Source organism: Drosophila pseudoobscura, chromosome 4 (genome assembly GCF_009870125.1).
Source record: "Drosophila pseudoobscura strain MV-25-SWS-2005 chromosome 4, UCI_Dpse_MV25, whole genome shotgun sequence".
In the NCBI taxonomy this organism is placed as follows: Eukaryota; Metazoa; Arthropoda; class Insecta; order Diptera; family Drosophilidae; genus Drosophila; species Drosophila pseudoobscura.
In genome coordinates, this window is record NC_046681.1 from 4,086,307 (window position 1) to 4,113,224 (window position 26,918).

Genomic DNA, 26,918 nt, shown 5'->3' on the forward strand with positions numbered 1-26,918 from the left:
TCTAGCTCTGATAGTCTGCGATTTGTGGATGCCACAGATTTTCGTCCATTGCGGGGCCTTAAAGAGGTGGGGCAAAATTTTGAAGTGCACATGTGCAGGTTCGATATCACAGGAGTGTGGATCCCAAATTTGCTTACTCTAGCTCTTATAGTATCTGAGATCTACGCGCTCACTTTTTGCGAAAGGTAAAGCCGACCATGAAACGTGTGTGTTACAAAATACAGAGCGAAAGAAAATTAAATTTTTTCATAATTCTGGCAATAATTATGATACGATCTGGTTCAGATTTTGCAGCCTAGAAGATATTGTAATCTACGACGTTTTTGGTTTTCTCGTATCTTTAAAATTGTGGATGCCACAGATGTTCGCCCTTGTGGGCGCGGAAAGGGGCGGGGCGATGTTTTAAAATACACTTGTAACAGTGACATATCACAGAAGTCTGGATACAAAATGTCGTTGCTCTAGCTCTTATAGTCTCTGAGCACTAGGCGCTCGTAGGGACGGACAGGCAGACATGGATCAATCGACTCGGCTATTGATGCCGATCAAGAATATATATGTATGTATACTTTATGGGGTCCGAAACGCTTTCTTCTGGACGTTACACACATCCACTTTCATCACAAATATACTCATTTATACTAACTCTATACTCATTTTGATTATCGGGTATAATTACGCTTTTTTGGGAGATTAAGATGCCTTTTTAGTCATAAAAGAAAAAAACAAATATTCAAGTAACGCAAATTTTGGTGATTTTTTTGTTAAACTATATTTATCTTTCAATTTAAAACATAATCACTAATCCCTCTCTGAAAAGGTAATCTTGAAAGCTTTATTCTACCATCAACATTTTTTTATTTTTTATAGTTTTATACATTTTATTCGCGTTTGAAGTTGAGCAAAAGAAAACGGAATATTAAAGTTACTCCCTATATGTTCAACTGGAACTGAGAACTGTATAATAGACTGATATAATATAAATATATATTATTAATGGACAAATTTTAGAGACACTGAGAATCGGGGTAATTTTACACGTCGTTATACACGTATTTGACAGAAGATTTCCTACATGAGCAAGCCGAATAGTATGCTAAGGAAACGGATGTATTTTGTGCGCAGAATTCGTGTAGAATGTATCATGTACTTGTACATCTACATTCTGAGCAATGCACTGTGGGCGGAAATGCCCTTGATTAGGAATATTAGGAACTTCTCAACATAAGAAAGATTTTTAGCGGTTACTCTATTTCGTTGGCCACTCATCTAGATCAGGTGGATTCATAACGTGTTTATACATATGGGTGCTCATATTAAAAGATCTGCATTAATCGTTTCTAGGCATTCAATTAAAAGTCGAATTTTTGAGTACATAATTTTTCATTTATTCCTTTTTTTTTGTAATTCTTGTAGTTGTAATTGATTACATGTCGTTTTCTCGATTTATACAATTAATATGGTTCATTAATTTAAAATTGATATATACGTATATATGTATTTTGTAATTATAAGTCGGTTTCCTTTTATATGGTTTCCTTCATTTAGTTTAATTTAATTTAAATACTAAACGTTAAATTCGAACACACTTTGTAAATCAAGTTTTGTTTTGCTGTGGTTTTGTTTCTGTATTTGTCAAAATCCATAATAAAACATACATTGAAGAAAGTATTGGATATACATAATACATATGTACGAGTTACGACGAGTGGCAGAGAACAAATTTATAAATAATACAAAACAAGCTCCAAGGATCGCAGCTGTGGGTATGGTATACATACTATACGAGTCGAGTACATACTATTCATATTGTAAATATTAGATATTGTAGTCTAGTCTAGTGCAATGCGATATATCCAAAAGTCATGAGCAAAAGTTGCAATTTGTTTACAGTGTTATCTAAACTTACGGTATTACGGTATTACGGGTTAGGCTACAAACATCGTTCTAACGACAGTCTAGACTCGGTAAAGACACACTTTTACCCAGCTCGAGTGGTTTTGTTTTCTTTGTTTAGTGTCTGTCTATTTTAAAATGAACAAACTGTAATTTGAATAAAATTTTATTTATTTGCTTGATTTTCTTCCACTAATACGGTTTACATAGATGTGGCCGGCGCTCTATAATTATTGTACGGCTATTCTGTTCTGTTCTGTTCTGTTATGTTCTCATCTTCTGAATTTTCTAATTATTGTGGTATTGGCCGTTTTGGTTGGCTTATCTGCACAAATGATTATAGAGCTTAGAGTTATGCTAAATCTAATGTTTATTAAATATGTGTTTTCGTTAAATTATGACATGTATTCCGTGCAGATGGGGGCAAAGGGGCGTGGGTCCTCATACTCGTTCTGTGTGGGTATTTTTTCATTCATTCTCATGCAAATCGATCATGCAACTTCACGCTGATTGGGGGCTAGCTTGCTGTGATGTGTGGGTTGGCCATTGAACGCACCCCCGACCCGAGCTCTTAACTTACGAATACAGTTACAGTAACAGTTACAATTACAGTTAAAGATATATAGATACATTTCATTTCTGTTTTGCATATGTAACTAATAACAGCCTTGATACTGTTGCAAAAGACATGGAAGCTGTATGAAATTGTTACAGATTTGAGTCGCCCGTGTACACACGTGACCCTAAAAATACGAGTATGTATATGTATGTATGTGTGTGAGAGTGGGGCAGTTGGGGAGTTGGAGATGCGTTGGGTGAGTCGTTACAAATGTTGTCTACATCTATGTTTAGTATATGCCATATCTTATACACTATATCTAGGGTATGTTGTTCCTTTGAGCTGGCTTCTGATTTCGTTTTATCTGACGGTTTCTTTTGTTCATGCTGAAGAGTACACTTTTCGTGTAGATGACACCGTGCAACACCTTGTCACGGGTCTGTTCAAAAATGGAGGGAAGAGAATACTTTCGGGGGGGGTTTGGAGAATACGATTGGGAATACCTTTGGCTATGGCAGTAGCGAAATAAGATAGTTTGGGGAAACTTAGAGAATACTGCAAAGTGCTGCAAGAACCAGAACCGCAAGGGGACTGACTATCCTAGATGGACCTACATACATATTTCGAGTGGGGGTGGATGGTGTTTGGGAGCAAGTTGGAGTACAACAGCATTGCGCTCACAGCGTCGCACAATTATATCTTCCTATGTAGCTTATATGACAGATACTACAACTAGGCAGGGACTGGATGAATCAGAGTCCCTTTCCTACTCCTGCTTCTGCTCCTGCTCCTGCTACCGCTACTGCTCCTCCTCGCGCTCCTTGACGGCAGCGCACTGCTGTGGACGCCACTTCTAGCTCCAGAAGTCCATCATGTTGACCAGCTTGCACTTTTTGAGCTCCAGTTTGGTGGGGCGGGCTCGGAGTCAAGCCCTCCCAAAGATGGCTCTGTCGGAGACATCGCCAGTGGACTGAGAGTGCGACATGGCGCCACTGGCCGCACCATTGCTCACCGGCTGGCCGACTGCTGCGTGGTGATGGTGATGGTGGGTGGCCGTGGCAAGCGTGGCCGTCGACGCGTTGTGGTGGTTCACATTGTGATGGTTGTGCGCCAGTGTCGAGCTGCCGTATTTGGAAGACGCGCCCACGTTGCTGACCCCGTTCAGATGCTTCCTGGTGGCCGCCGAGGAGACGTGGTGGGTGCTGCCGGTGCCCACGCCCCCGTATATGCGGTGCAGCGAGTACTGCTGCACGGACTCCAGGTCGGAGACGCTCGAGGTGATCTTGGAGCGCACCGCCACCTTCTGCATGCTGTTGTACTTATCGCCGGCGCTCAGCTTGATGTCGGGCAGGTGTCCATTCGACTGGGCGTGACTGTGGCTCGTGTGGTTGATGTGGTTGCTGTGGCTGTGACTCTGCTGCTGCTGCTGTTGCTGCGGCTGTCTAGACTTGGTGGTGGTGATGGCCGCATTGCTTACTGCAGTGGTGCTGGTGATGGACGCGACCACGGGCCCTCCGCTGCCTGGTGAGATCTCTGCGAAGTTGTAGCAGGAGGACTTCTGGGAGACGCTGTTCAGGCCCGAGCTGGAGGAGCTGCTCGACATGCGGCAGCTGCGATGGCGACTGGAGGTGGAGGGCTGTAGGAATTCGTGGTGGGCCGCCTCGTCGGGCGTCATCCGCTCCGCGGGATCCCACTCCAGGCAGCGCTGCAGGAAGTCAATGAAGTACCGATCCTGGCAGTGCAAGATCTGGGCCAGTGACTTGCTACCCGGGGCCCTCTTCCGCCCCTTGGTGTTTGTGATGCAGCGCGGCGCATCCCTCGAGTCGAAGAACAGACGCCGACGCCTGGCCACCGAAATGAGCACCTTCGGCGGCAGCCCCAGCACCTCCATGATGCAGGCCAGCTGCTCCACCTCGTTCTCGCCGGGGAAGAGCGGGAATCCCGTGTACAGCTCGGCCAGTATGCAGCCTGCAAGAAAGAAAGAGCGGAAGGGGGGAAAATTAGTATTGATTTTGAGTGCAGGCCATTCTCTGCGGGGGTCTGTCGCAGTTCGCCGTTTTGGGCCGGTCAGACAAGCGCATTGACCTTGACTCTGTGCCGGCCACGTGTCCTGTCTCTGGCCCTGTCCCTGGCCTGGCCAGGCCCACTATGACATTATTTATTTCCACTGCACTTTCTAATGGACTGCCTCGGACGACTCATTGACGGAGGCTGCTGACTCATGGGGCGAGATGTCACAGCAAATTGCTAAATGAACTTTCTGCTGATTCAAGCAATTTCCTTTGAGCTGGTATTTCAATTTATTGAAGCGCCTACTAAAGCTCCACCCTGTTTAAACAGAGCAGCATTATCTGTTAGCTTACCTCAGCCTGCGACCTCATTTATCTAATGAAGCTCAAAGCAATCAAACCCGCACGCCCGCACGCCCACACGCCCACACGCCCACACCCACTCGCAGTATCTGTTGCAGTCTGAGACCCCTTGGAATTTGTTAAGAGCTGGCATTATTCAACACGTAACCCATTTCCCTACTCCGCTCCGCTCTTCTTGTGTGCTCGTGTGCTAGTGTGTATGCTCAGTGCACAGCAACTCAAATAGGCAAGCACACGGACGACGGCACACACACGTGAAGAAGCCCAAGACAGCGGATAAAAATAAACCGAGCTGGCTTTTATTAGGCCCCGGCTTCTCCTGCCCTCGGCCCACGGCCCACGACCCACGTCCTGCGCACATTTAATGAGTCTTTTGTTGTCGGTCTCTCTCTCTCTCTCCCTCTCTCTGTCTCTTTCTCTCTGGCAGGAGCCCACGATATTTTGTAACGCTGACCGGACGTGGTTGTGGTCGGAAATGGGCGCTAAAAGGATGTGCGGGGTGGCCAGGAAGTGCCATTCCAAGTGGCTAAAAGCGGGCCAGAGCTGGGCAAAATTATTGTATACATAAACTTCAAGTGGGGCACTTGTTGAGTGTCCATGTGGCCCCTTCATCCGCCACCTTTGAACCGATATCTCTTTGTTCCTTCTGGGCCTTTACTGCTGCCTTGCCTGTTGCTGCTAATTGGCATAGTGCGTGTTTTTACACTCGACTGAGTTCTGGGCTCTTGGTTTTGGCCAGGTCAATTGAACGAACGGGAATCGGCAGTGGTCGTGGGAGTGGAAGTGGGAGCCAGCTCGTGACCCACAAGCCCGCAGCCATTGAAGCTCTCAGCCACGTTCAGCGGCAGTTGGACCATAGAATGCTTAATGCGTTTTCCACAATATCCAAGGATATTTACAGGACCGGAGTGTGTGCACTAAATTTGACTGCCAAATGCAGAGCAGCGCTTAAAATTTCATGGCGTTCCTCCCTCGATGCACGACAGCATGGCCGCTTGTTTTTAATTAAAAGTGGGCTCTGAAAATCCCACACACTCACCCAGGCTCCACATGTCGATGGCCGTGCCATACTGCAGGCCCAGAATCACCTCCGGGGAGCGATAGAACCTCGACTGGATGTAGGTATAGATCTTGCGATCCACATAGCAGGAGCTGCCGAAGTCGATCACTTTGATGGAGCTGCTGCCGCGCTGTTTGAGCAAGATGTTTTCCTGCGGGAAGGGAAGCCAGTCGGTGATATCCAAGTGATGGTATGGCAGTATATCAGTATATACTTACCGGCTTGAGATCACAGTGAATGATGTTTTCCTTGTAGAGCAGTCGCAGGCACTTTACAATCGAGTTGCAGAAGCGTCGGATCAGACTCATGCTGAATCCATTGTAGTTGTTCTTCTTGATCAGCTCGTAAAGGTTCAAGCTGCAAAGACAGAGAGAGAGTGAGACAGGGAGATTGTTAGTGGAGTCCGTGCAGTATAATGGTGCACGCCGAGCACGGAGGCAAGTCAAATGCCGGCTGTGCCGCTTAAAGCTCGTCCCGGAGCACCGGCAACACGGGGCAACATGCATCGAATTAATTTCCATTGCATGTCGGGCACAAATTTAGGCATTCAACGTTCAGCCGTTCAGCCCTTCAACGTCAGCAGGTGAGGCAGGAGCAACCTTATGGACAATGTCGGAGCAGCCAGCAGACAACGACAAAAAAACCAACAACGAGCCAAAAGGAGCTGCCAGAATACCGACGGCTCAGGCACAGTGGCACAAGCAGTCGATTGCAGATTTCATTCTGCATAAATTGGGCAAAACAAAGATTAAGAAATCACAAAATTAAACATCTCCTCCTTCAGAAATAAATTATTGCCAGAACACCATAGTCCCCCCGAATATGTCCCAAGAATATTAAAGAATACTCTAAAATGTTCCACGGTACAGCCCCTCCCCTCAGGGCCAGAAATGTATCTTGTTTTGTCAACCCATTAGCTGGGCTTTTCCCCTCTGTTGTCTGAATAGGTTTTGCATTCGCAGTTTCGGCGATTTTTGGCGATTAATTAACTGATAACAAAGCAGTCTTTTGTCCCTCAATGTCAATGTAACCACCAAATAGACAACCAAGCCGGCACCCACCACCCAATGGGGGGGAGGGATAACGATAACCAAAGTTGATCAATGCGAAAGTTTGGTCAATTGATGGCATACAGTGGGTACGGTGCGGGTAGCACGGATGATTGATGAGTTTCTGTGGCAGCCCCAGGACTCATCCCTTCGCATATTGCTACAGATTTTCCTTCATTCATCCTCCTGCAAATCCGAACTTATGAAGTCGCCACCATTTCCGTTTCCTCTCGAGCCTGCTATCAATAACTTCATCGCCTGTTCGTGAGTGCTCCTTTGACAGGCTTGACCCATATACGTATACTATGTAGAGATGGAGAATGCCGAAAGCAATAACTGGCGATGGCATGAGACGACAGAAAGGCGGATGTGTGTGTAAGTGTGCGTGTGTGTGTGTGTAGGAGGGAGGTCAAAGGTTAAAGCTGCTGTTAAAGAAAAGGAACATGAAAGTGTTCATCCCACGCAAGGAATACCACATATATTTACATGAGGCTTAAAGGCCCATGTTCTACAGGCTGGTTCATGGGGTAATCCAATTAAAATTTATGTCGGCTGAGGCAGAGGCGCTTTTCCCTTTTCCCCGACCTCACACAACCATCTACATACGAGCTGCTAAGTGCTCCGAAAGGCCCGCTAAGCTGATTGGGCCTGGGCTTAAAAGAGGCGTCAAGGCCGCGTGTCTTCGCCCCTTCAGGCCACATAATGGCATGGCATAGATGACTGTCGAGGCTTTGAGGGGAGCGGAGAGAGTAGCGAGAGCGCAGTCCAGACCGCAAAGGTCACGGGGCTTTTAATTTGAAAACTTTTCCAATGCACCGACTGGCGCCCGAAAGCAGGCAGCGCGAAATACCAAAATGGCAAGGCTTTAAGTGCCGCCGCGGCGGCTTTAAAGCACGAATTTCCGAGGGACTGCCATTGATTTTACGAGGACCCAATTATTGGCAGACAGACGGCAGAGGGTCTATAACAAACCAATAAGGAAATCATCAAAATGTCATAATTTCAATCGGCAAATCGGCCCAGTGGCGCATACTCGTCTGTGTGTAGGGGCATGCTCGGTGGAATGCACCTTATAACTGCATTATGACATGCCACATAGAACCAATGTCAAAAGTCCACGAGTCTGCAGTCTGCAGTCTGCCCTGAACTTGAGAATTGCTGGGGCCCCGGCTGTGGCGGTCTGGGCGCTTTTTTCCGTGCCGAAATTCCGTTGGTAATTTGATTGATTTGCTCCAGCGCCCTGCGCCCCGCCCTGCTCCTTCTGCAGCTGCAACATGCAACTGTAACGAGCCACTAATGCCTGCATTTAGCACACCGAAAAGGGGCAGAAAGGAGAGTGCCCCCACATGAGGGGCAAAGAGACAGAGAGAGAGAGAGAGAGAGAGTGAAAGTGAACGGAATGGATAATACGCCCACCATAAACAACATCAACTTCGAAGGTCTACTATTCTACTATATCTCCAGCTCAGATCTGTACGTCGAGTATCCGTGTATCTGTCACCGACTGCCGGCTGGGTCTGGGGATATTCGCAGGACCATAACACATTTTTCATGGCTTATTTCAGGGCTGTCAATTGGCCACAAATGAACTTGTCGCCGCACCGAGAACTGTGTCACCTCGGCTCAACTTGGCTCGGCTCGGAAGGAAAAACTTTTTTTTGGCAAGTTTCAGCATAAATTCGAAATTGGTTTTCTTGGGGAAAGTGAAAAGAGCGCCTTGAAATTGATTGACAAGCGACTGGGACCGGACGAGGCGCCTCAATCTCTGCTGTTGTCCTGATTTGCATAGCAAATTCCACCGCGTCACCGTTTGGTGGAGCAGTGGGTGGATTGGGGGTATCGATTGCCAGGCGAAAGTTCATTAAATATTAAGGAGTGTTCCTGGAAAGATTGAAAATAAATCCTTTTTCAGTGGATTCCCTCTTAAATATCCATAAATATTCGAGTTAAGCAGCTTAAGTACTGAACCGCCAGCAGAAAGCCTCTTGAATTAATGATGCCCAGTCCCTGGGACTGTGGGACGACTCTGGGCCGGGGCTCGACCTTGGCTCGACCGCCCAAGGCCCTAATCCCAAACAAAATATCTCTCTCGTTTCTATTCGTTGTGTGGCACATTTTAATTAGTCGTCGACGGTCCTGTGACAGTCGGCAGAACCGAACCATTAATAATCACGGAAACAGTTCTATATGAGATGTTCCACCAGAGACAGAGAGAGGGAGTCTTCTTCACCTTTCACCAGATGGCAAATAACTTGGCCTTGGCCCTGCTGCTGCCTCCTGGTCCCCTCCTGACGGACCGTCAAACAAACGCAATGCTCGGGAAATGTCAATAAGCAGTAATTACTGTGTCCTGGCACGGCATAATAATAACCTACATCAACGTTTTCAGCACGGCTCGGAGGAATGTTTACTCTCTTGGTAACTCAATCCACAGGATCCCCCTGATCCCCCTCTCTCTGCGGTCCTTGCTGCTCCTCAGTCTCCTTAAATTGCAATTTACACGCGCGCTAAGTGCAAAAATTAATTTAAAAAATAGACTTGCAGGACTCTGCTCATTTGCAAGACCACGCCCCTGCACACCGCTCGCCGCATGTTGCATTTTAATTAAAAATCATTTCAGCTCGTACATTTCTTTTTCCTTGGCCAGCAGGAGTGCTCCAGTGCCGGCGATGACGCGTCCTCGTCTCCTGTCAGTCGTGGATGTCACTGCCACACGCAGCGAGGCAGCGAGGCAGCCTGTCAGAAATAGTCAATTACATGGCCGACGGGAGGACCAGGACCAGAAACAGGACCAGACCACATGCTGCATCTGTTTTCTATTGATCGGCTCTGAGGCGGCTGGACTGGCCGTGGCAGAGGGTGTGGCTGTTTGTGTGGGACTCGTAGTGTGAGTACGAGTAGGAATCCGGCGCCCATAAAGTGGGTCACAAAACGCATAAAAAAGGGACATTTTCAATTTAATTTCAATGTTCACTTTGATTCTGCATATGGTGCATATATGCACATGCGATGAACGGGCAAGCGCAGGTGTTGTCAGCACTTTGGACAGGACCCCATTCCGTCCGGTTGTTGAAAGCTTTTCAATCGTTTAATTAACTTTGATTTATGCGATGAGCTTAAGGAAAGTTTTCAATGAATTCGTAATTTAATTATCATTTCCACTTAAATGAAAATGTTTCACTGCTTCTGTTCCATTCCGGAATAAATTCCACGTAAATGCTCGTACGAGCAATATTCAAGGCCTGAAAGGTCTTACGCGAAGTCCAAGAACCCTCTGTTTATGCGCGAAGGATCCTTTTCTGATGTAGTGCTACGCTAAGCAAAGACTTGCTCCGCGTCATGAACATGACATGTATGTTGTTCTTGCCATTATCGGGCATTCTGTTTTGCAGAATTTTGAGCATCGATGCGCCGCATCAGGTGGGATCCATGGGAGCAATCTTTTAGGAATGTACTCATCTGTTTCGACTCCAGAATCGGTCTCCTCAAGGCAGATACCTTTCGACATACCTTTAGCTGTATTTAAATTTCATTCCGCGGCTAAACTGACTTTCAAACCAAATTAATTCCCCGATCATTATCGCTGTCCCCATCTCGTTATGGGTCATAAAAATTGAAATTAAATCCTGACATATGACATGGCCAGCAACCGCTGAGAGAGTGGAAGTGGGTTCCTCCCTTGTCCCGCCCAGGGAGGGGGAGCCCAGGCAGCACTAGACTGCAATTTATGTGCCTTCAGGCACACACCCACACAGGGCCAGAGCCAGAAACTTGGCCGCATCCACAGGGCAGCTGAGGCATGTTCTTGGCCAGAAACGAGAAAGCGAAGCTGCGTCATCGTCATTGGGGCAATATGCTGCACAGCTATGGGCGCTCCGTGTGGTGTGTGTGTCGCTATATCTTCCGCCCTCTGCTCGCTGTCTTTGGCACTTTGGCAGCTCCCATTTTATAGCCGTCGCTGTGAATTATGTGGCTCATAATGCTAAAACAAGTCCCAGACGAGCCTGAAGCTGCCACCTGCCAGGGTCGAATGGAGGGAAAACCATCCAAATGTTTCCCAGACATTCTCTTTGTGTATTTGTGTGTGTGTGTGTGTGTTCTTGCGAAAATGTGTCACTTGGCGTCAATTTAGTTTTTACCATCCTTCGCTGCGGTGCGGTGCGGTGCGGTGCTGCTCTTCATGACACTCTCTGTCCTTTTTGCGAAATTAAGTCCTTGAATGAGTGGGCGTGTGTGTGCCACTTTGGGGACACAGACACAGATTAGGTTTCATATTTGCAGACACAGTAAGGGCAGTCTGCTAATTAGTTAATCAGCTTGGCGGACCTTCCTTGCCATTTAGGGACTTCCACAAAATGAGAATTAACTTTCGTTAGCCGAAAAAAAATGTCCAAGCCCAGTTCTTGCAGAGTACAGGGAGGTATACTATTAAATTCATGGAGATCAGCAGTTAAAAACAAACGAAAAACTCTCACCAGGGAAACTTGAGTCGTGTCGAGATACACTGTGCGTATTTTGTTTTTGCATTCTCGGCAACTGCAGCATTAGAGAGTCTGAGACAGATAACAGCCAAAAGGAACCGTTACGCATCCCATAAAGTATGCATGTATTTTCTAGATCAGCACCAATAGCCGAGCTATAGCAATCCGATTTTGTGTCCAGACTATCTGGAATCTATCTTTGCCACGGCCCGCTACCAAAAAGAAAAATCATGAAGATGATTCGAAGATTTGAATCAAAATCATACAAATTATCATATTTGAATGCAGAAACATTGTGATCGGTCCATTATTGTAGCCAGAAATCAGTTGAAGCGAAGCTTCCGTTTCGCTCTTTGAACACGAAATTCCAAAGTTCGCCGCTTTCGAGTGCATACTTTTGGGCTGCATACGCAGGATATGTGCCGATGTATGTGAAAATAGTAGAAACTGAGTTCCACGACTACTATTTATGTACACAAGTGTCACTGCCTTAGCTCAAGTGAACCTTGAAGAGAAATGTTCCAATTAGTCATTGCTATCCTACTGTCATCCAACCCCAAGAATTGTTTCTTAGACCTAAACCACTAATCCAATCACCCAAACTCAATCTCATTTTGCCTCTGCCCCCCGGTGGAGCAGGCCCCGTGGAGGGGCCATGCAGATTAAATTGCGTGCACGTAAATTTAATTACGGTAAACTTACCATACAATTTGTTTACTCGTTCAAAACAAACTTTAAAACTTGCCACCGGGTTGTCAATGCGGTTCCCTGCCATCCAGCCCGCCCCTTCCCATGTGCTGCCCCTCGGACCGCACTCGGACAAAGTTTTCCCATTGCGGGCAAACTTCTTCAGGGCAAGAGCAAAGTAGAAAAAAAGAAAAAGAACAAGTGCGCCCTCGAAGAAACAAACAAAAACAGCGATTTTGCGGCTAATTAGTCGCAGGGCAAATAATTAATTAAATTTCCGTCCGGGGGATGGATGATGTTGGATTAACGATTCAATTCGGCTTCTCCATCGACTGCCGAGCGTTGTCTGCAATTAGGGAGGAGCACAGACGAGAGGGAGGAGAGGGAGGAGGCCGCTTCTCCGATGGCGTGCCACTAGCCCATTCAAATCCCCCAAATCCCCCAAATCAGTGCTCAAAAATGTCAACTGGATGGAGCCTCAAAATGCAAAAAAGCGAAAAACTTTCGTAGGCTGGCAATTAAGACAAATTAGTCACCGGCGACTGACGGAAATGTCAGAGGCACCGGAGAGGGAAACACAACAGCAACAAAAACAACACCAACACCACCACCAACAACAACAACAACAACAACAAAAGGACGACCTTCGACATTCGCTTTCCACCAACTATGGCTGTGTTGCATCGCGTGCTGCTCACGATGTAGCATTTGCAACGAGTCTTATTTTTACCATATTTGCGTTGCTCGCTGTCTAAACTTTGACATAGCCGTATGCAGCGGGTTCCGGTCTCAGTCCCCGTTCCCCGGACATACCCTCTACTATATCAACACCTGAGGTTCCCTGCTCAGGTCGAGGCATGCCAATCAATTAGATTTCTACGCCACGGCTGCAAGGATATACATATGTTCCCCTGCTCCATCTGGGATCCATCTGATCCCACGGCAAGGGTGCCACGAACAACAGGTCGGGCCTAAGCATGGCACACACACTCGCATGACGAGAGGAGGCGTGCCACACGTTGCTGCGCCTGCAAGTAGGCCACACACTCAACACACAACATTCAACATTCAAATTGAAATTGATAGCCGAGCGCCGCCTGCGGTGGGTGCACTTGATTCAGATTGTGTCTGCGTCGGGCGCTTGTTTGCGCTTTTGTGGCATGTAAAATTACAGTCGGCTGCAGGAGCAGGAGCAGGAGCAGGGGCAGGGGCAGGGGCAGGACCAGGGCCAGGAAATTAAATAGAAATTTATATTGTTTGGCCGGAAAATGGGTGGAAGGAAAACGCATTAGAGCCGGGATTGATGGCAGGGTGAAGCCAAATCTAGTGATCAAGTGAAAACACTCGTAAAACGAATTATGAATGCCACTTAAGAGCATTTATAAGGAGGCCATAAACAAGCAGTCAGAATTTATGGGCCTAACAAAACCGAACCGAACCGAACCGAACCGAAACCCAACCATATGATACGTCCACCAATAAAACCAAACTGGAGAACAATCAAAATGGGTAGACATCGCACATATGTGAGTATGTTGGAGGCACCAGGACTTTGGTAATGCGTGCTAGGCACTTGGAAGCATGGAAATTAATAATAGCCACAATTTTATGGCCAGCCAACACGCAACACGAAAGTTGGCACAAATAATTGGCAGAATGTTAATAGAAATGCGAGTTATACGCGCTTTTAATTGAAGCGGAGCCAGAGACGGAGCCAGAGTCTATATATTGTGTGGCGTTTCGTGACTGGCAGCCGAATCCAAGGCTTACTTAATCTGCATTGACGTCACAGATGAGTGTCTCCCCAAGCATAAACCGCGAGGACTCACCTCATCAGCTCGAAGGTAATGCACAAATGTTTGCGGAAATATGTGTAGTCCAGCATGTGGATGACATTGTGAGATCCATCCGCGTCCTTTTCGCGCAGCTCGTCGAGGATATTCAGCTCGACGACGGCCTGGTTGAGGAAGCGCTTCTTGTTCCTTATGATCTTGATGGCCACGTGTGTGTTGGTCTTGTGGTCTAGGGCCCTGATCACCTGCCCGAAGCTGCCCTTGCCAATCACCTCCAGAATCTCGTAACGGAAGGCTATGTGATCGTGTTCGATCTGAAAACAAATACAAATCCAGTCAGTAATGTCAGTAATATATGGGTGGGGGGGATCCAGCGATCCACTTACGATCTTGTAGTTGCCATTATCGTCGTCATAGCCCAGATTCGTGGTGTTGGCTGTGGGGGCGGGCTTGTTGTAGTTCTTGCTGGCGTGCTGGCCAAAGTACCAGACCTCCTTGTACACCTTGAGCTCCTCGAACTCCAGATCGGTCAGGTAGTTGCGGAACTTCTTCACCAGCTCTGTGATTGCGTGGCGAAATCCATCAAGGGAACAAAAATATGGAAACATTAGGAAAATATATATGAAATGTGCAAAGTGAGCTTTGATTTAGTCAAAAATGTAACTGTTTTGCCATGAATTTTTGGGCCGAAACAGAATTTCTCTTTTTGCATTTACAACCAACTGAAAAGCAAAAGTAATTGAGAATTTTCCCATGTGGCAAACGCCGCACTCTAGAGTCCCCCATTGACCCTGACCTCAATGGCTGTTTTATTTTCTAACAATTTGTATAAAATTAATTAGTGAGCAGGAGAGGAGAGGCGGAAAGACGAGAGCGGATCAAATGGCTGTGGGGCATCCTCATCCTTCTCTAATTGGCATTGAGCTTCAGCCAGGCATTCCAGGCAGCCCCCAGAGTCCCATCCCTATCCCCATCCCTATCCCCTCTCGCACTCCCGTTTTGAGGGTCTTTGGTTTTGGTTTTCCTTACCAGATGGCGTCATGGGCGTGTTGCACTTAAGCTCGCCGCTGCCTGTGCTGCTGGCCGAGTTGCCGGAGCTGCCGCTGCCGCTGCTACTGTTGGACTTGGTGGAGGAGCCGCGCTCGTTGCCACCGTTGCTGCTGCTGTTGGTGGTCGACGAGGAGACGGGGGAGCCAATGTTGTTGTTGTTGTTGTTGTGGCTGCTGTTGCTGTTGCCATTGAGGGACGTCGTTGTGGTGACGGCCTCATTCACTGCCACATGGTTGTTGTGGCCATCCAGGCCGCGCCGCGACCCATTGCAGAGCTGAGGCAGGTCCAGGCGGGAGCTGGAGAGCCGCACATCTCGTCGCAGCTTCTCATTGTCCAGCTGGATCTGTGGAGCAGACGAAGCGATACCCATGAAACATTTGCAATCCCTCGAACAGCAGGTATTATGATCCTCCTCCTGGAGGGGACTGTAGCCCGAGAATCGATGCCCCAAAAAGAGGCTGAAAAAGCGCCTGCCTTTCATATATTTTCGATTCGTGCTCCACTTCATATTGTTTACAATTTGAATGAATAAATTTGTTGTACATATTTATCAAAGAATTTAGAAAAACATTTCCATTTTTTGCATGGTTGGATCTGTTCGAAAACGATCTTCGATCAGGGGAACTGAGGATCATACCCTCTTGAATTTTTAACAATTAAGAAAAAGATGCGGAAAAGAAGATCTGTTATACCGGATGCTGAATGACTTACCGGCATTTCGCATCGATCCAACATTTTGGCGACTTTTGTGTATTGTCGATTCTATCCAGAAGAAGATATTTATCCAAGGAGATTTGTCCGCTTAACCGGTTGAGTTCTCGCCACTCTCCACTCTTCTCCACTCCTCCAACGTTTTACGATTGATAACTTTCGGGGTGGCACGTCTCTGGGGCGCACATTTGCATTTGTTTTGGTTGTTGGGGCCAACTGTAAATAAGGAAAAAAAAAGGTACAAATACATTAAAATACGTTAGCAAAACAAAAGGTTTTTGTTGTATAAGCCCTTGACTTTTAACCCTTTAACCGCCGCAGGGGGTGTGGTAACCAACGAACCACAACGAGAAGTCAAAGAAATATCATTATAATAAATAATAAAGCATCGGCGAGCAGTGCGCATTCCAAGTGCACACCATAAATAAAACCCAAATCGCTGTACGATAAATGGTGGAGAGAAACGCCCCCGAAACGACAATATCAATGACATGTCAGGGAGCACAGCACAGCACAGACCATAAACCAAACCCAGTCCGTCAGTCGGAGCGACAGCCAGAGTCCATGGCAGTTAGCAGTTTTCATTGTCAAGGCGGCGACGACAAGCGGCGTCATCAAAAGCCCAAAACTTTGTTCATATTTTCTTCAAAAGGGGTCGTAAAAGGTCTTCCCGGTACTACGTACCCCCTCTGGAACCAGACCCCAACCCAACCCAACCAATTCCCGGCTATCCCATTCCTCCAAGTGCAGCGGCTGACAGGCATAAAACTTGGAAACCAAAGTCACGGCCAATTATGAACCCTTTCCCTGTGCCTCACCTTTCTGACTCGTTGTGCATTTGCCAGTCGCCTGTCGCCAGTCGCCTCGCACTCCCACTCGCACACGGACTCGCATTCAATATGCATAATAATCCTCCCTAAACCCTTTCGACAGACTACACTCGCGAAGCCAGCCCCCTTCGGGAGGGTAAGTGCAGCGAAATGTTAAGTTTGTTCGAAAAGTTCCCTCATGAATAGAGGCATAATGAAAGCGTACACTAAATGGATCGTGGGTATTACTCCTTCGCTCCAGTTGTGGTCGATAGTTGACTTGTTTCTCTCAGTGCATCTCGAACAGGTCCCCACATTTCAAGGTACCATCGACAATCTTTTCCAATAGTTTTCCGCCATATTTCTTGGCCTGCTGGCCTCGGGGTTTTCCATCCCAGGTACAAATTTATTGGCTTTTAAAACTTTTCTGTCATAAAATTATAATTTACAGCATTCGCTCTCGTCATCAAACTCTCGACAGTTCCCTGTTCGCCACGACAGTGGGAGTGGAATTGGAGTTCGGGTTTGGGTCGGGGCTTTCCTAAAGGGTTTTCCTATATATATTCCGAGTTGTATTGTCTGCTTGTTAAGTCGTTAGTTATGCCCGCGTTTTGCCCTTCTTTTTGCTGCAGGCTCGGCCGAAGTTAGCTCTTAGCTCGGTTTCTGAGTTGTGTTTCTCGTTGTTTGGATTTAGCCAGTCTGTCATTCAGTCAGTCAGTCAGTCAGTCAGACTGTCTTGTCTGGCTGTCATTAAATGCACTTTTTGGGCTTGCCATTTCTCTTGCAATTTGTGTAGAAAGCCAAGAGAGCTGAGAGACAAAGACCCAAAAGAGTGGGGCCACGTCTCGGGTTAAGTCTGGGCATGGGCATGGGTCTGGGCGTAGGTAATTTGATAAGCGAAAGTTTTTTGAACCCCCCAAAGCCGACTGCAAGGCTGTGGCTGTGGCTGTGGCTGTGCCTAAATTTAGATCGTACCGTTGCAAAGGTGTCGCTGCTGACGGCCACAACTGCGCATTGTTCTCTTTTCAGATTCAAATGACAAATCAATTGAGACTGAGACCCAGACTGTGCCACTGGCGTCAATTGTAATTCATTCCAACAATTACACGCCTCGGAAACCGATTGCTTGGTTTTGCATTGATTTCAATTGAAATGGAAGAAAAAAAACCCCAAGATCTTTTGGATCGTTTGTCATTGCTGCGACACCCACCCCATATCTGAGATATCTCAGAGATATCTGCAATTTCTATTAACGACATTGAAACTCAAATGTCAGACTCAATGCTGTGTGTGTCTGTCTGTCTTTTGGCTCTCAAGTTTACGAAGATGTCTTTGGCCGAGCTCTGTTTGGGTCTGTCTTTGGCCTCGAGATGGCTTTCGTGATTTTTTCTTCTTGCCCTGAATAATTGTGCTGTGGGTACTGGAAAACCTCCAAATCGCAACTCAATATCAGATCGCATTTCAAATCGAAGTCTCATTTGGGTTCCCGCTGACTCACGGGCGCGAGCCAGAGATGATTTTGGACCAATCCGAGGGTATTGGACCAATATTGTCGTTTCAAGAACCTATCAATACAAAACCGTAGTTAAATCTTTTGGATGTGCGGAGGACATGTTAATTTTATTTTAGATCACTTTAATTTATTTAAAAACCGAATATTTAATTTAATTCTGGAAGTGCATTCTTTGGTATCCCCCTTTTCTACGAGTGTATGATCGTCGGTTCTGCTTTTGAGATTTGCTACTTTGCTGGCCGTTCTTTTTTTCCATTTGCCTATTGCGTTGTTGTTGCTGGAGTGCAGCGTTGGTGAGAGAGTGCGTAAACGAGAGACTCTCTCAGAGAGAGCATCGATCGTAAGATCGTAAGGCGATAAGAGCTGGCTCGTGGTGGACAGTGGCCTTTGCTGTTGCCATGTGCGAGCGAGAAGGAAATGTGCGCCCATGAATTGCGTTGCCGAAAAAAGAGGACGGTGGAAGATGGTAAGCGAAAAGAGCAATGTATGAGGCAAAGGGCTAGGGTTATATTTATTCAATAAACATAGTCGCGCTGGCCAACGTAAATCCCTTTAATTGTTCGCTACTTGCACTGCCCACTGTAGATGAACCGCACTGTTAACCGCATATGCTTACGCACGGCAGCGGCCGTTCTTTCTTCTTTCTATTCAGTCTTCCTCGCTTCGTTTCTACAGCTATAGCCCATAGCATCCAGTTGTTCTCTCGCGCTCTATCGTTCGTGCTCGGCTTGGCAGCAGCCACGAGCTGCTCTGACGCTCGCCTTCTCTCTCTTTTCTAAGACTCTCTGCGTAGGGCACGGGCAGTTCGGCCCGCCAGCCCTAGCAATGAGTTTTGGTCATGCACTGTACACGCTTTCGCGTTCCCTTAGCAATAAATGCATATACCTTCTCGATTTTTTATTGTAATTAGCAACAGCTAGTGAAAAAGCTCATTATCGTAACAATTAGAAAGCCCACAAAAATGTTGTTATATTAAAGACCCATCTTTATATAATCTGTTCCTATTAAAATTAAAATGTTCTACTTGGGGGGGAGGGGGTCCTCATAAAAATGAACTCAAACAAAAATGGCACTTTTTCGCACATACATACATTGTTGAATGTCGAAAAGCCCTCGGTGCTTTTTTTCTCCCGACGGTTTTGGGGTCCCATTAACTAATTTCGGTTCACTAAACAACCAGCGCCGTTTTCAAGGATTCCTTTGATGAAGTTTTGCGTATTCCCGTATAAATTGTTCCCAAAATTCCCTACAAGAGTGTTCTGCTCTCAGACTCTGATCACGTTACGTCGCATTACGTCTGAGGTCCGAATGAAAGTTGACCCACACTGAACTTTAAAAACCAGTCATTTAGTTAGCATTTTTTATTGCTCCCCATTGCATAATCCAGGGCTCCGCTGACCCTCCGCATTAAAACACACAAAATATGATGGCATTAATTTGAAATTTCTACGTCAAGTGTCGGCAGAAGGAGAAGAAAATTGGCCACTCAAAGTAATTGAGTTGCACTAAACAGAAATTTCGTTGCTTGTCTTCGGATTTAACGATCCCCCAGATGCGAGTAGAGGAGTGGAGTGGAGGGGAGTGGAGAGGAGTGGGGGGGGAGATGCGACTGCGACTGCGATGGCAATGGCAATAAAAGTGTCGAGAAATTTATGGGAATAATTTGTCAATTTATGGGCCAGAGGCTGTGTCTTATTTTGACAAGCGCGAGAAAAATGATTTCAATCGCCCGAAAGACCGAATTTGTGCATTTACTCCGTCAAGTGCACCCTGCTCCCTCTCCCCGTCCCGCTCCCTCTCCCTCTCCCCGTCCCGCTCCCTCTCCCTCTCCTCCGACGGTTTTTTAAGGTCTGATCTGTCTTTTTTGTTGTTTAATAAATGTCAATTGCTTACCGAGGCGGCGAATTTGTTTGTGCTTCTCGTTTCGTTATTGAAGAGGGGCAGGAGGGGCGCAGTACAGAAATAAATAAAATAAAAACAAAACAACAAAACGTGACATTTGGTTGTTGACTTTTGACACTTGCCATCATTTTGGGCAGACCCGATGCAAGATTTATGTACGAGAGCCGCTCGAGCTGACTCGACAGATCTTCGTGTAAATAAACTTATATTTTTCCCGCTTTTTGTTTATTTTCATTCGGATATGTATGTTTTTGCATAGGAAAATGCACCCTCGACTCGACTCGACTCGACTCCAGCTGCAAAATGTCAGACATTGTCGAACGAGAAGGAGTGCCATCTCCTCTCCGAATCGGAATCCGAGTCCCAAATTTGGGCATTCCCCGGCGAAAGGCCAAGAGGAGAGATTCGCGAGAGTCTCCCCTCCATTTGGCATTCTCGATGGCCTCAACGATGGTCAAAAAGCTGTCCAGAACTCGATTGGGCAACACTGCCTCGGCTTGATTTATTATTGAAATGTTATAATTGTTTCCCTTTGATTGCTTGATTGCTTGACGCCTCAAGTGCCTGTCGCCTGTCGCCAGCCAAAGATCCGAAACTCCGAAATCGTACGAATCGTTAAAATTATTCATATTTCATATTTCTCGATCGCACGTCTATGGGGCCTTCATTCGATAGATTTACAGGCGGCACATGCATGAAATTGAAAACGATTCCAGACTATTGTTCGATCGGTTTTATTGATTTGCTGTCTGCCTGTGGCCCAAAAACGCCAAACAATTTTTGACACTTTGAAGCGTCTGGGGGGTGGAAAAACACATTATAGAGCTTTGATCTTTCGATCATATAAGGCTGAGGAATACCAGGCATAATCGGAATTCGATGGGGGATCGGCAGAACAGACGAGAGCCGGGCTCGTTGTACTGCCATCCGTGAGATGCGATTCCACTTGCAACACGAGTGTCTACCCAGCCATAACCAATTTCATAATCGCTTCACACATAAAGAGAGCCCCAACCATTTGCATGCTTTCTTCGCCCTCTCCACCCTCTCCACCCTCCACATAATATGCAGTAATTTCGGAGCTATTTCAGCGAGCACTGACAGAGATATGCATGTTGGGGGCATATTTCTCATGCAAATGGCACCGCTTCGATTCGTGGGTCGGGGGGCTGGGGACACATTTGGCACACGTGACCCCCTTTCGACGGGCGGGACTCCATTTAATTATAGGGCATGGCACCACACCCGAGAAAGGGGCAAATAAAGCATCATTTGTCACAAAATTTCGGTTAACAATTACCTCGCGTGGCCCAGAAAGAGCGAGCCCCCACGAAAATAGAAAATAAATAGAAAATGGGCACAAAGAGCCGAGCCGGGGAGCAGTCGAGCAGCCAGGCGACATGCTATAAACATTTTTGCTACATTTAATTTCGCGCAGACATGAAACATAAGTGAAATTCATTTAGTTTTCATTGCTACGATTATTTTCGTATGCCAAAAGCCGCCATTCAGAAGCAGGCCACCAACCACCCAATCGACGGGACGGGAGAGGGCATCAACCAGCTAACTAAATGCACGATCCGAATCGCCACCCCCTCAGAACGTGACCCCATAAACCATTGACCCACTAACCCCCCAACCCTAAGTAATGACCTCAGGCACAAAATGTCAGCTAATCCCCCCTCCTATATGTGCATATATTCCAGCAAGCGGGCGCCCGAAATGAGGAGCGGAAGTGGCCAACGGTCGGCTGTGGATTGGTCACCGCGAAAAGTGTTGAGCATGTTGGGGCATGCCACAGTTGGGCTAGGTCGATGCCAGACGGCATTCGTGTAGGCCAGTGCTCAGGTGTTTTTCAGCTAAAGAAAATATGAACCCAGGGGCACTCCTAGGGAAGAGCATCCAGGGAACCAACAACAGCAACAGATGTCACTGGATCGCCTGACATATAAACCCTAATACCGCGAAAAGTGCTGGCCATCCCCCAGCTGTGCCTCTGGGATGGTGGTCAATGCACTGGCCAAGTCCGAGTGGGAGAATGGGAGCCGCTCCCCCCAGCCGTAGCCCCCATCTGGCATTGGCCCAGGGGGGGGAAAAACAATAACAAATTTAATAACTTCCGTTCTAGAAACACTTTTCACTGTCTATCGAGTCGAGCGTTTGTTCGGTTCGGATGCACAAAGACAATGGGGAGAGATGGCTCGAGTGGGGAGAGAAGGGAGAGAGGGGAGCCTTTGCCTGTTGTAACAAGTGCAGCAGGTTAACGGTTGCTGTTGGTATATACATTATCGTCCCTAACTGGAACAGCAATAGTCGTATAAAAATCGTAAAATAGCAGTCAAGTGCCTGCTTCCCCGTCCCCCCACCACCCACTACCCGCCCCCCACACGCTTCGGGTGAAATGAAGTGGAGTCGAGTTGTCGCTTTTGTTGTCGGAAAATGACAATTAGCTTTTAGTCTTTTCCCCTGCTTCGGCTCACGGCTCACTCATTTGACAGTTGACTGCATTTCTCTTTGCCCACAAACACAAACACAAACACAACACACAAACACAGACGCAAGCAAATGGAAAACACACAAACGTAACCGTAAATGGAAATGGAAAACACAAAGGAAACAAGCTCAAATATAGATGCCTCGTCGCGGAAGTCTTCCACTGTGATTCCAGATTGAGTAATAAATACCCAAAGTACTCGCAGTAGTACTCGTACTTGCGTCTCTGCAACAGCTGCAGGCTGCAGGCAGGCAGGCAGGCAGGCAGGCGCACTGCATTTGCAAATTTTGGTTAATGGGTCTGTCGACTGAGTGTCTGACTGTCTGTCTGTCTGACTGTCTGTCTGTCGGGAAATGCAGGAAGCAAACCCAAACGAAACTGTTACGATCTGCCCCGAAATTAGCCCCCGGGGGCTCCTATTTGTTTTCGAAATAGAGTCAACAACAATGATGAGCGTCAGTCGCGCAGTGCCACGGGAGAGACGGGGAGACGCTTAGAGGGTGGACTGGGGGCGGAGATCCCAAGCAAACTTTCGACTTTGATTGATACGAAGGCAGGTGAGAGGTGAGGTGCGGCCCCTCTCCCTCCAGTATAGTCGGCTGACGTTCCTTTTGCTCTCTGGATCTTCCGCTCACTTTGATTGATACGAAGGCTTGTGAGAGGTGGGGTGCGGCCTCTCTCCCTCTCTCTCGCTTCGATGAACGGCCAGCGTCGGCTGACGTTCCTTTGCTCTCTGGATCTCTCGCTCTCGGCTTTCTGCCATCGCTACTCGCTATTCAGGAGAAGGATCGCATCGAATAGCTTGATTAAAACTCCCTTCTGCTATATAAATACCAGATTCTACATACTTCGATGATATGGATTCGATATGTAACTGGTTTCCAAATTTTTGCAGCTAATAAACATATTTCTAATAGTAAAATGAATATCAAGAATCAAAAGAAGAAGAATTCTAAACTGGTATTTATTGTTACTTTTGAAATATCGGAAAAGTCAACCTTTGCTGCTAAGCCACACTGGGGGATGGAGAGAGAGGGAGGGTTCAGCCACTTATCGGATAGCAGCTATACGATGTGTCATATGTATATCAAACGATTAAGCATATGATACATGTACCTATAGTAGTAGATCGTTTAAACCTGGGAAATAAGTAGATATGTTACAGACGGACAGAGAAACCAACGAAGGGATCCATATCTGTCCAAGTTCGAGCTGTCGCCCTAGAAACTCTACCCAAAGTATATTTTTTGATATACCCTCTGGAAGGGTAGTAGAAACAAGTTCAAGGGATACTTGGAAACTAAAGCAAGTAAATTGAACACCATTCTTGTCGGATCACAATATTTGTATAGCCCTTTTATAGCACACACACAGACTCTTTATTACATTCTTCAGTTACACTGCCCCATACCTATGTACATACATACATACATATGTACAAAATCTTTTCCACTTATTCAATTGGCGGTTAATGGTCTGCGCAACCTTGATGTTCATTAACCCACCAGAGCCAGAGCGCCTCAAGTTCAATCACAAAAGTGCCAGGGCACAGCAACAGCAACAGCAACAACTACGAAAAAGTATCAACTAATCAAAATGTCACACTTTCCATACAGAAAACGGAGAAAAAACACACGACGAAATCTGCTGACAGCTGACAAAACCAAAGCATCCAAAAGCAAAACCAAAACCAAAACCAAAGCCATACAAGAAATAAAAGTCACACTTCGAGAGCCGAATCATGGGATACTCTTACAGATCGATATTATTCGCAGTAGTTCCATCAAATTCCGCATTAAAAGAAGCGGAGGGAGTCGTCGACTGGACATGTTGGACATATTGTGTATGTTCGTTCCTTCTGTCCGGTCCGTAGCAAAAAGCTTGTCAAATCATGAATAGCCTCTTGGAGGGTATGGCCACAACGAGCCACCGAAAGGGGTGTGGAAGGGGCGTTGGCACTTTACAATGAGCCATGGAATACGTATACCCGGAGCAATTGCCAGCTACAACGTGGGGCAGCCACGCCACTCAGATTACACCAGAAAGCGGAGGAGCAGGGCAGAGCAGGCAGGCAGGCAGGCGCAGAGCGACGTTGACGACTCGCGCGACAATTGCCTCAACGTTGGCGTTAATGAACATGAGCACACTTTGCCACAGCCGAGACGAGACGAGATGAGATGAGAGCTTTTCACGGCTCAAGTCCCAGCCCCATTCCCCATTCCAGGCCGATTCGAAGGCGGCATAATGAATTGATGTGGCCACTGATGGGAAGCGATGGCAGGGGGCAGGAGGAAGTCGTACATAAATTGTGAAAGAAGCGAACAAAAAGCATTTTAACATATAATAATATGAAAATAATTGAAGCAATTATCAAGAGAGCGACACACTCTGGCGCAGAGTGTCAGAGTGACAGAGCGAAGGCACGATCAAGGCAATTAATGATATTATAGTTTCTTTATGAGCATCTACGGGTATGTGACAATAGTTATATAAAGCCTAGAAATACAGACACAAGGAGTGACAGAGAGGGTTCTACCAAAGACACCAACGACTGCTGGAATTGTAATATTTGGGACTTCCTACATTTTATTATTTTTTTAAATGTTTCGTATATTTTTAGTTTATGTTAAATGTATTTTTTGTATAGATATTTCAAGTGAATGCTTCGTATAATATTAATTTTTAATTTAATTTTTTTTGGTATTTTTTATATTACAAGTATTTTTTATTTTTGACATATATCATAAATCTTGGTATATTTTTAGTATTTCTCTGGGTTATTAATTTGGTTAAACTTTTGATATTTTTTTTAGTATATTTCTGGTATATTTAAGTTCATTATTTATTTATTTTTGGTATATCTTAGATCTTGGTATATTTGTAGAATTTTTCTGGGTTATTAATTTGGTTAAATTTTTGTTTTTTTTTTTTAGTATATTTAAGCTTAATATTTGTTTATTTTTGGTATATCTTAAATCTTGGTATATTTTTAGTATTTTTCTGGGTTATTAATTTGGTTACATTTTTGATATTTTTTTAGTATGTTTCTAGTATATTTAAGTTCATTATTTGTTTTATTTCTGGTAAATTTGTAGAATATTTATTATATTGTCTCTGGCTCTGCCTTCTGCTTATCCATTACCACTAATTTGTCTCATTAATTTTATCGATCAATGTCTCCTGCACACGCTTAACCGTTTCCTCTTCTGTCTCTTATAGATTATTCCCTGCTGTAATTGATATGCCCATACCTATACCCATAGTTCTAGCTCAGCTTTCTGTTCCTCTTCGGTTAATAATACTCAATACTCTTGGCTATTCTCGGCACTTGCTTTTGCGGTCGATTGGTGACCCTACTCGTCTTACCTTTCATTAACTACGAGTACACTCTCAGCTGGCTTCCAGACTGTTGCCCTCTGGTGTCTGCACCGCAGAGAAGTCAATGGATGTAGGGAGAAAACCAACAGCTGGGTGAAACAATTGACATTTGATTGACTGACAGTTGCTTGTCAGTTTTTTGACAATTAGGCGGCAAAGTGAAATTGCTTTCGATTTCATACGAATTCGAATAAGAGTTCGAGTACGAGTACGAGTACGAGTATGTGACCCATTGATTGAGCCAGAGACAAATGCCCCACAATTGCCTTGAAAATTGATTGGGAAATTGTGGGGGACAACAAAACAGACGAGCCCTCATTGGCCATGGAACTATTTTTAACACGAGACAGATAGACGAGACAGTTTAATACTATTTTTGCTTCAAGCTTGCTCCGAGCTGAACAGAAGTCGATTCGAGGGAGAAAGACATTTCGGAGAGAATGCTTGCCGAAATTGGGTCAAAACTCTCCCACTCGACATGTGAAATGATGGGGCAGAAACCCCAGCGAAGGAGAGGGAGCAAATGCCTTCAATTTGAATATCAAACTAATTAGAGGGTTGCGCAAAAAAGATTTCTAATGAAAATTATCAAGTGGCATCCCTTCCGTCATCATCGCAGATCACTCTTTGTCGATGTGGATGTGGCTGTGGCAGTGGCTGTGGCTGTGGATGCCCCACGTTTGATGGCACAGCGGGCGACGGTCGGAGCGAGCAGCAGGGCCTCTCGTGAGTCTACTTTTCATGTAAATTTCTATGGCTTTGAACCAGTTTTTGTTGCTGTATCTGGGACGGAAGATAAACACATCAATTGGCCAGGTTTTATGGCATTCATTTGGTCATCGCAAGCATATTTTTATTGCTAATTTTCACAGCTTGGTCTCGGATGACACACAACAATTTGGGGTTCACTGAACTCCCCTCCCCCATGGAGGGAGGGGGTAATTATTGATGGACTGTAGAATGAATCGATCTAGATCCAATCAAGCCGAGAGCCTCACTCAATAAATGAGATACAGATACATATCCCCCCATGAGACTCCACTTCGAATCCAAATCCATCGACTACGTGCCCGGCATACAATCCACAGTCAAAGTAGAAGCCACAAATTGCACTAAAACCCATTCACTGCACACTGAACGCTGAACACTGAACACTGCACTCTG

General features: G+C 46.0%; 1 protein-coding gene across 2 annotated transcripts in view; it reads right to left on the reverse strand.

The window, feature by feature from the left end:
• Positions 1–1,401: 1,401 nt before the first annotated feature.
• Dyrk2 (Dual-specificity tyrosine phosphorylation-regulated kinase 2) overlaps positions 1,402–26,918 on the reverse strand; it is a 55,769-nt gene continuing 30,252 nt past the window's right edge. For both annotated transcript variants that reach the window (XM_001356169.4, XM_033379382.1), the window contains 7 exons: positions 15,659–15,874; positions 14,927–15,290; positions 14,284–14,456; positions 13,934–14,211; positions 6,106–6,244; positions 5,867–6,038; positions 1,402–4,423 (listed from right to left, as the gene is read on the reverse strand). In XM_001356169.4, coding sequence (XP_001356205.4) covers positions 3,381–4,423; positions 5,867–6,038; positions 6,106–6,244; positions 13,934–14,211; positions 14,284–14,456; positions 14,927–15,290; positions 15,659–15,682 — 2,193 coding nt within the window. In that variant the 5' untranslated portion in view covers positions 15,683–15,874 and the 3' untranslated portion in view covers positions 1,402–3,380. The remainder of the gene's footprint in view (positions 4,424–5,866; positions 6,039–6,105; positions 6,245–13,933; positions 14,212–14,283; positions 14,457–14,926; positions 15,291–15,658; positions 15,875–26,918) is intronic.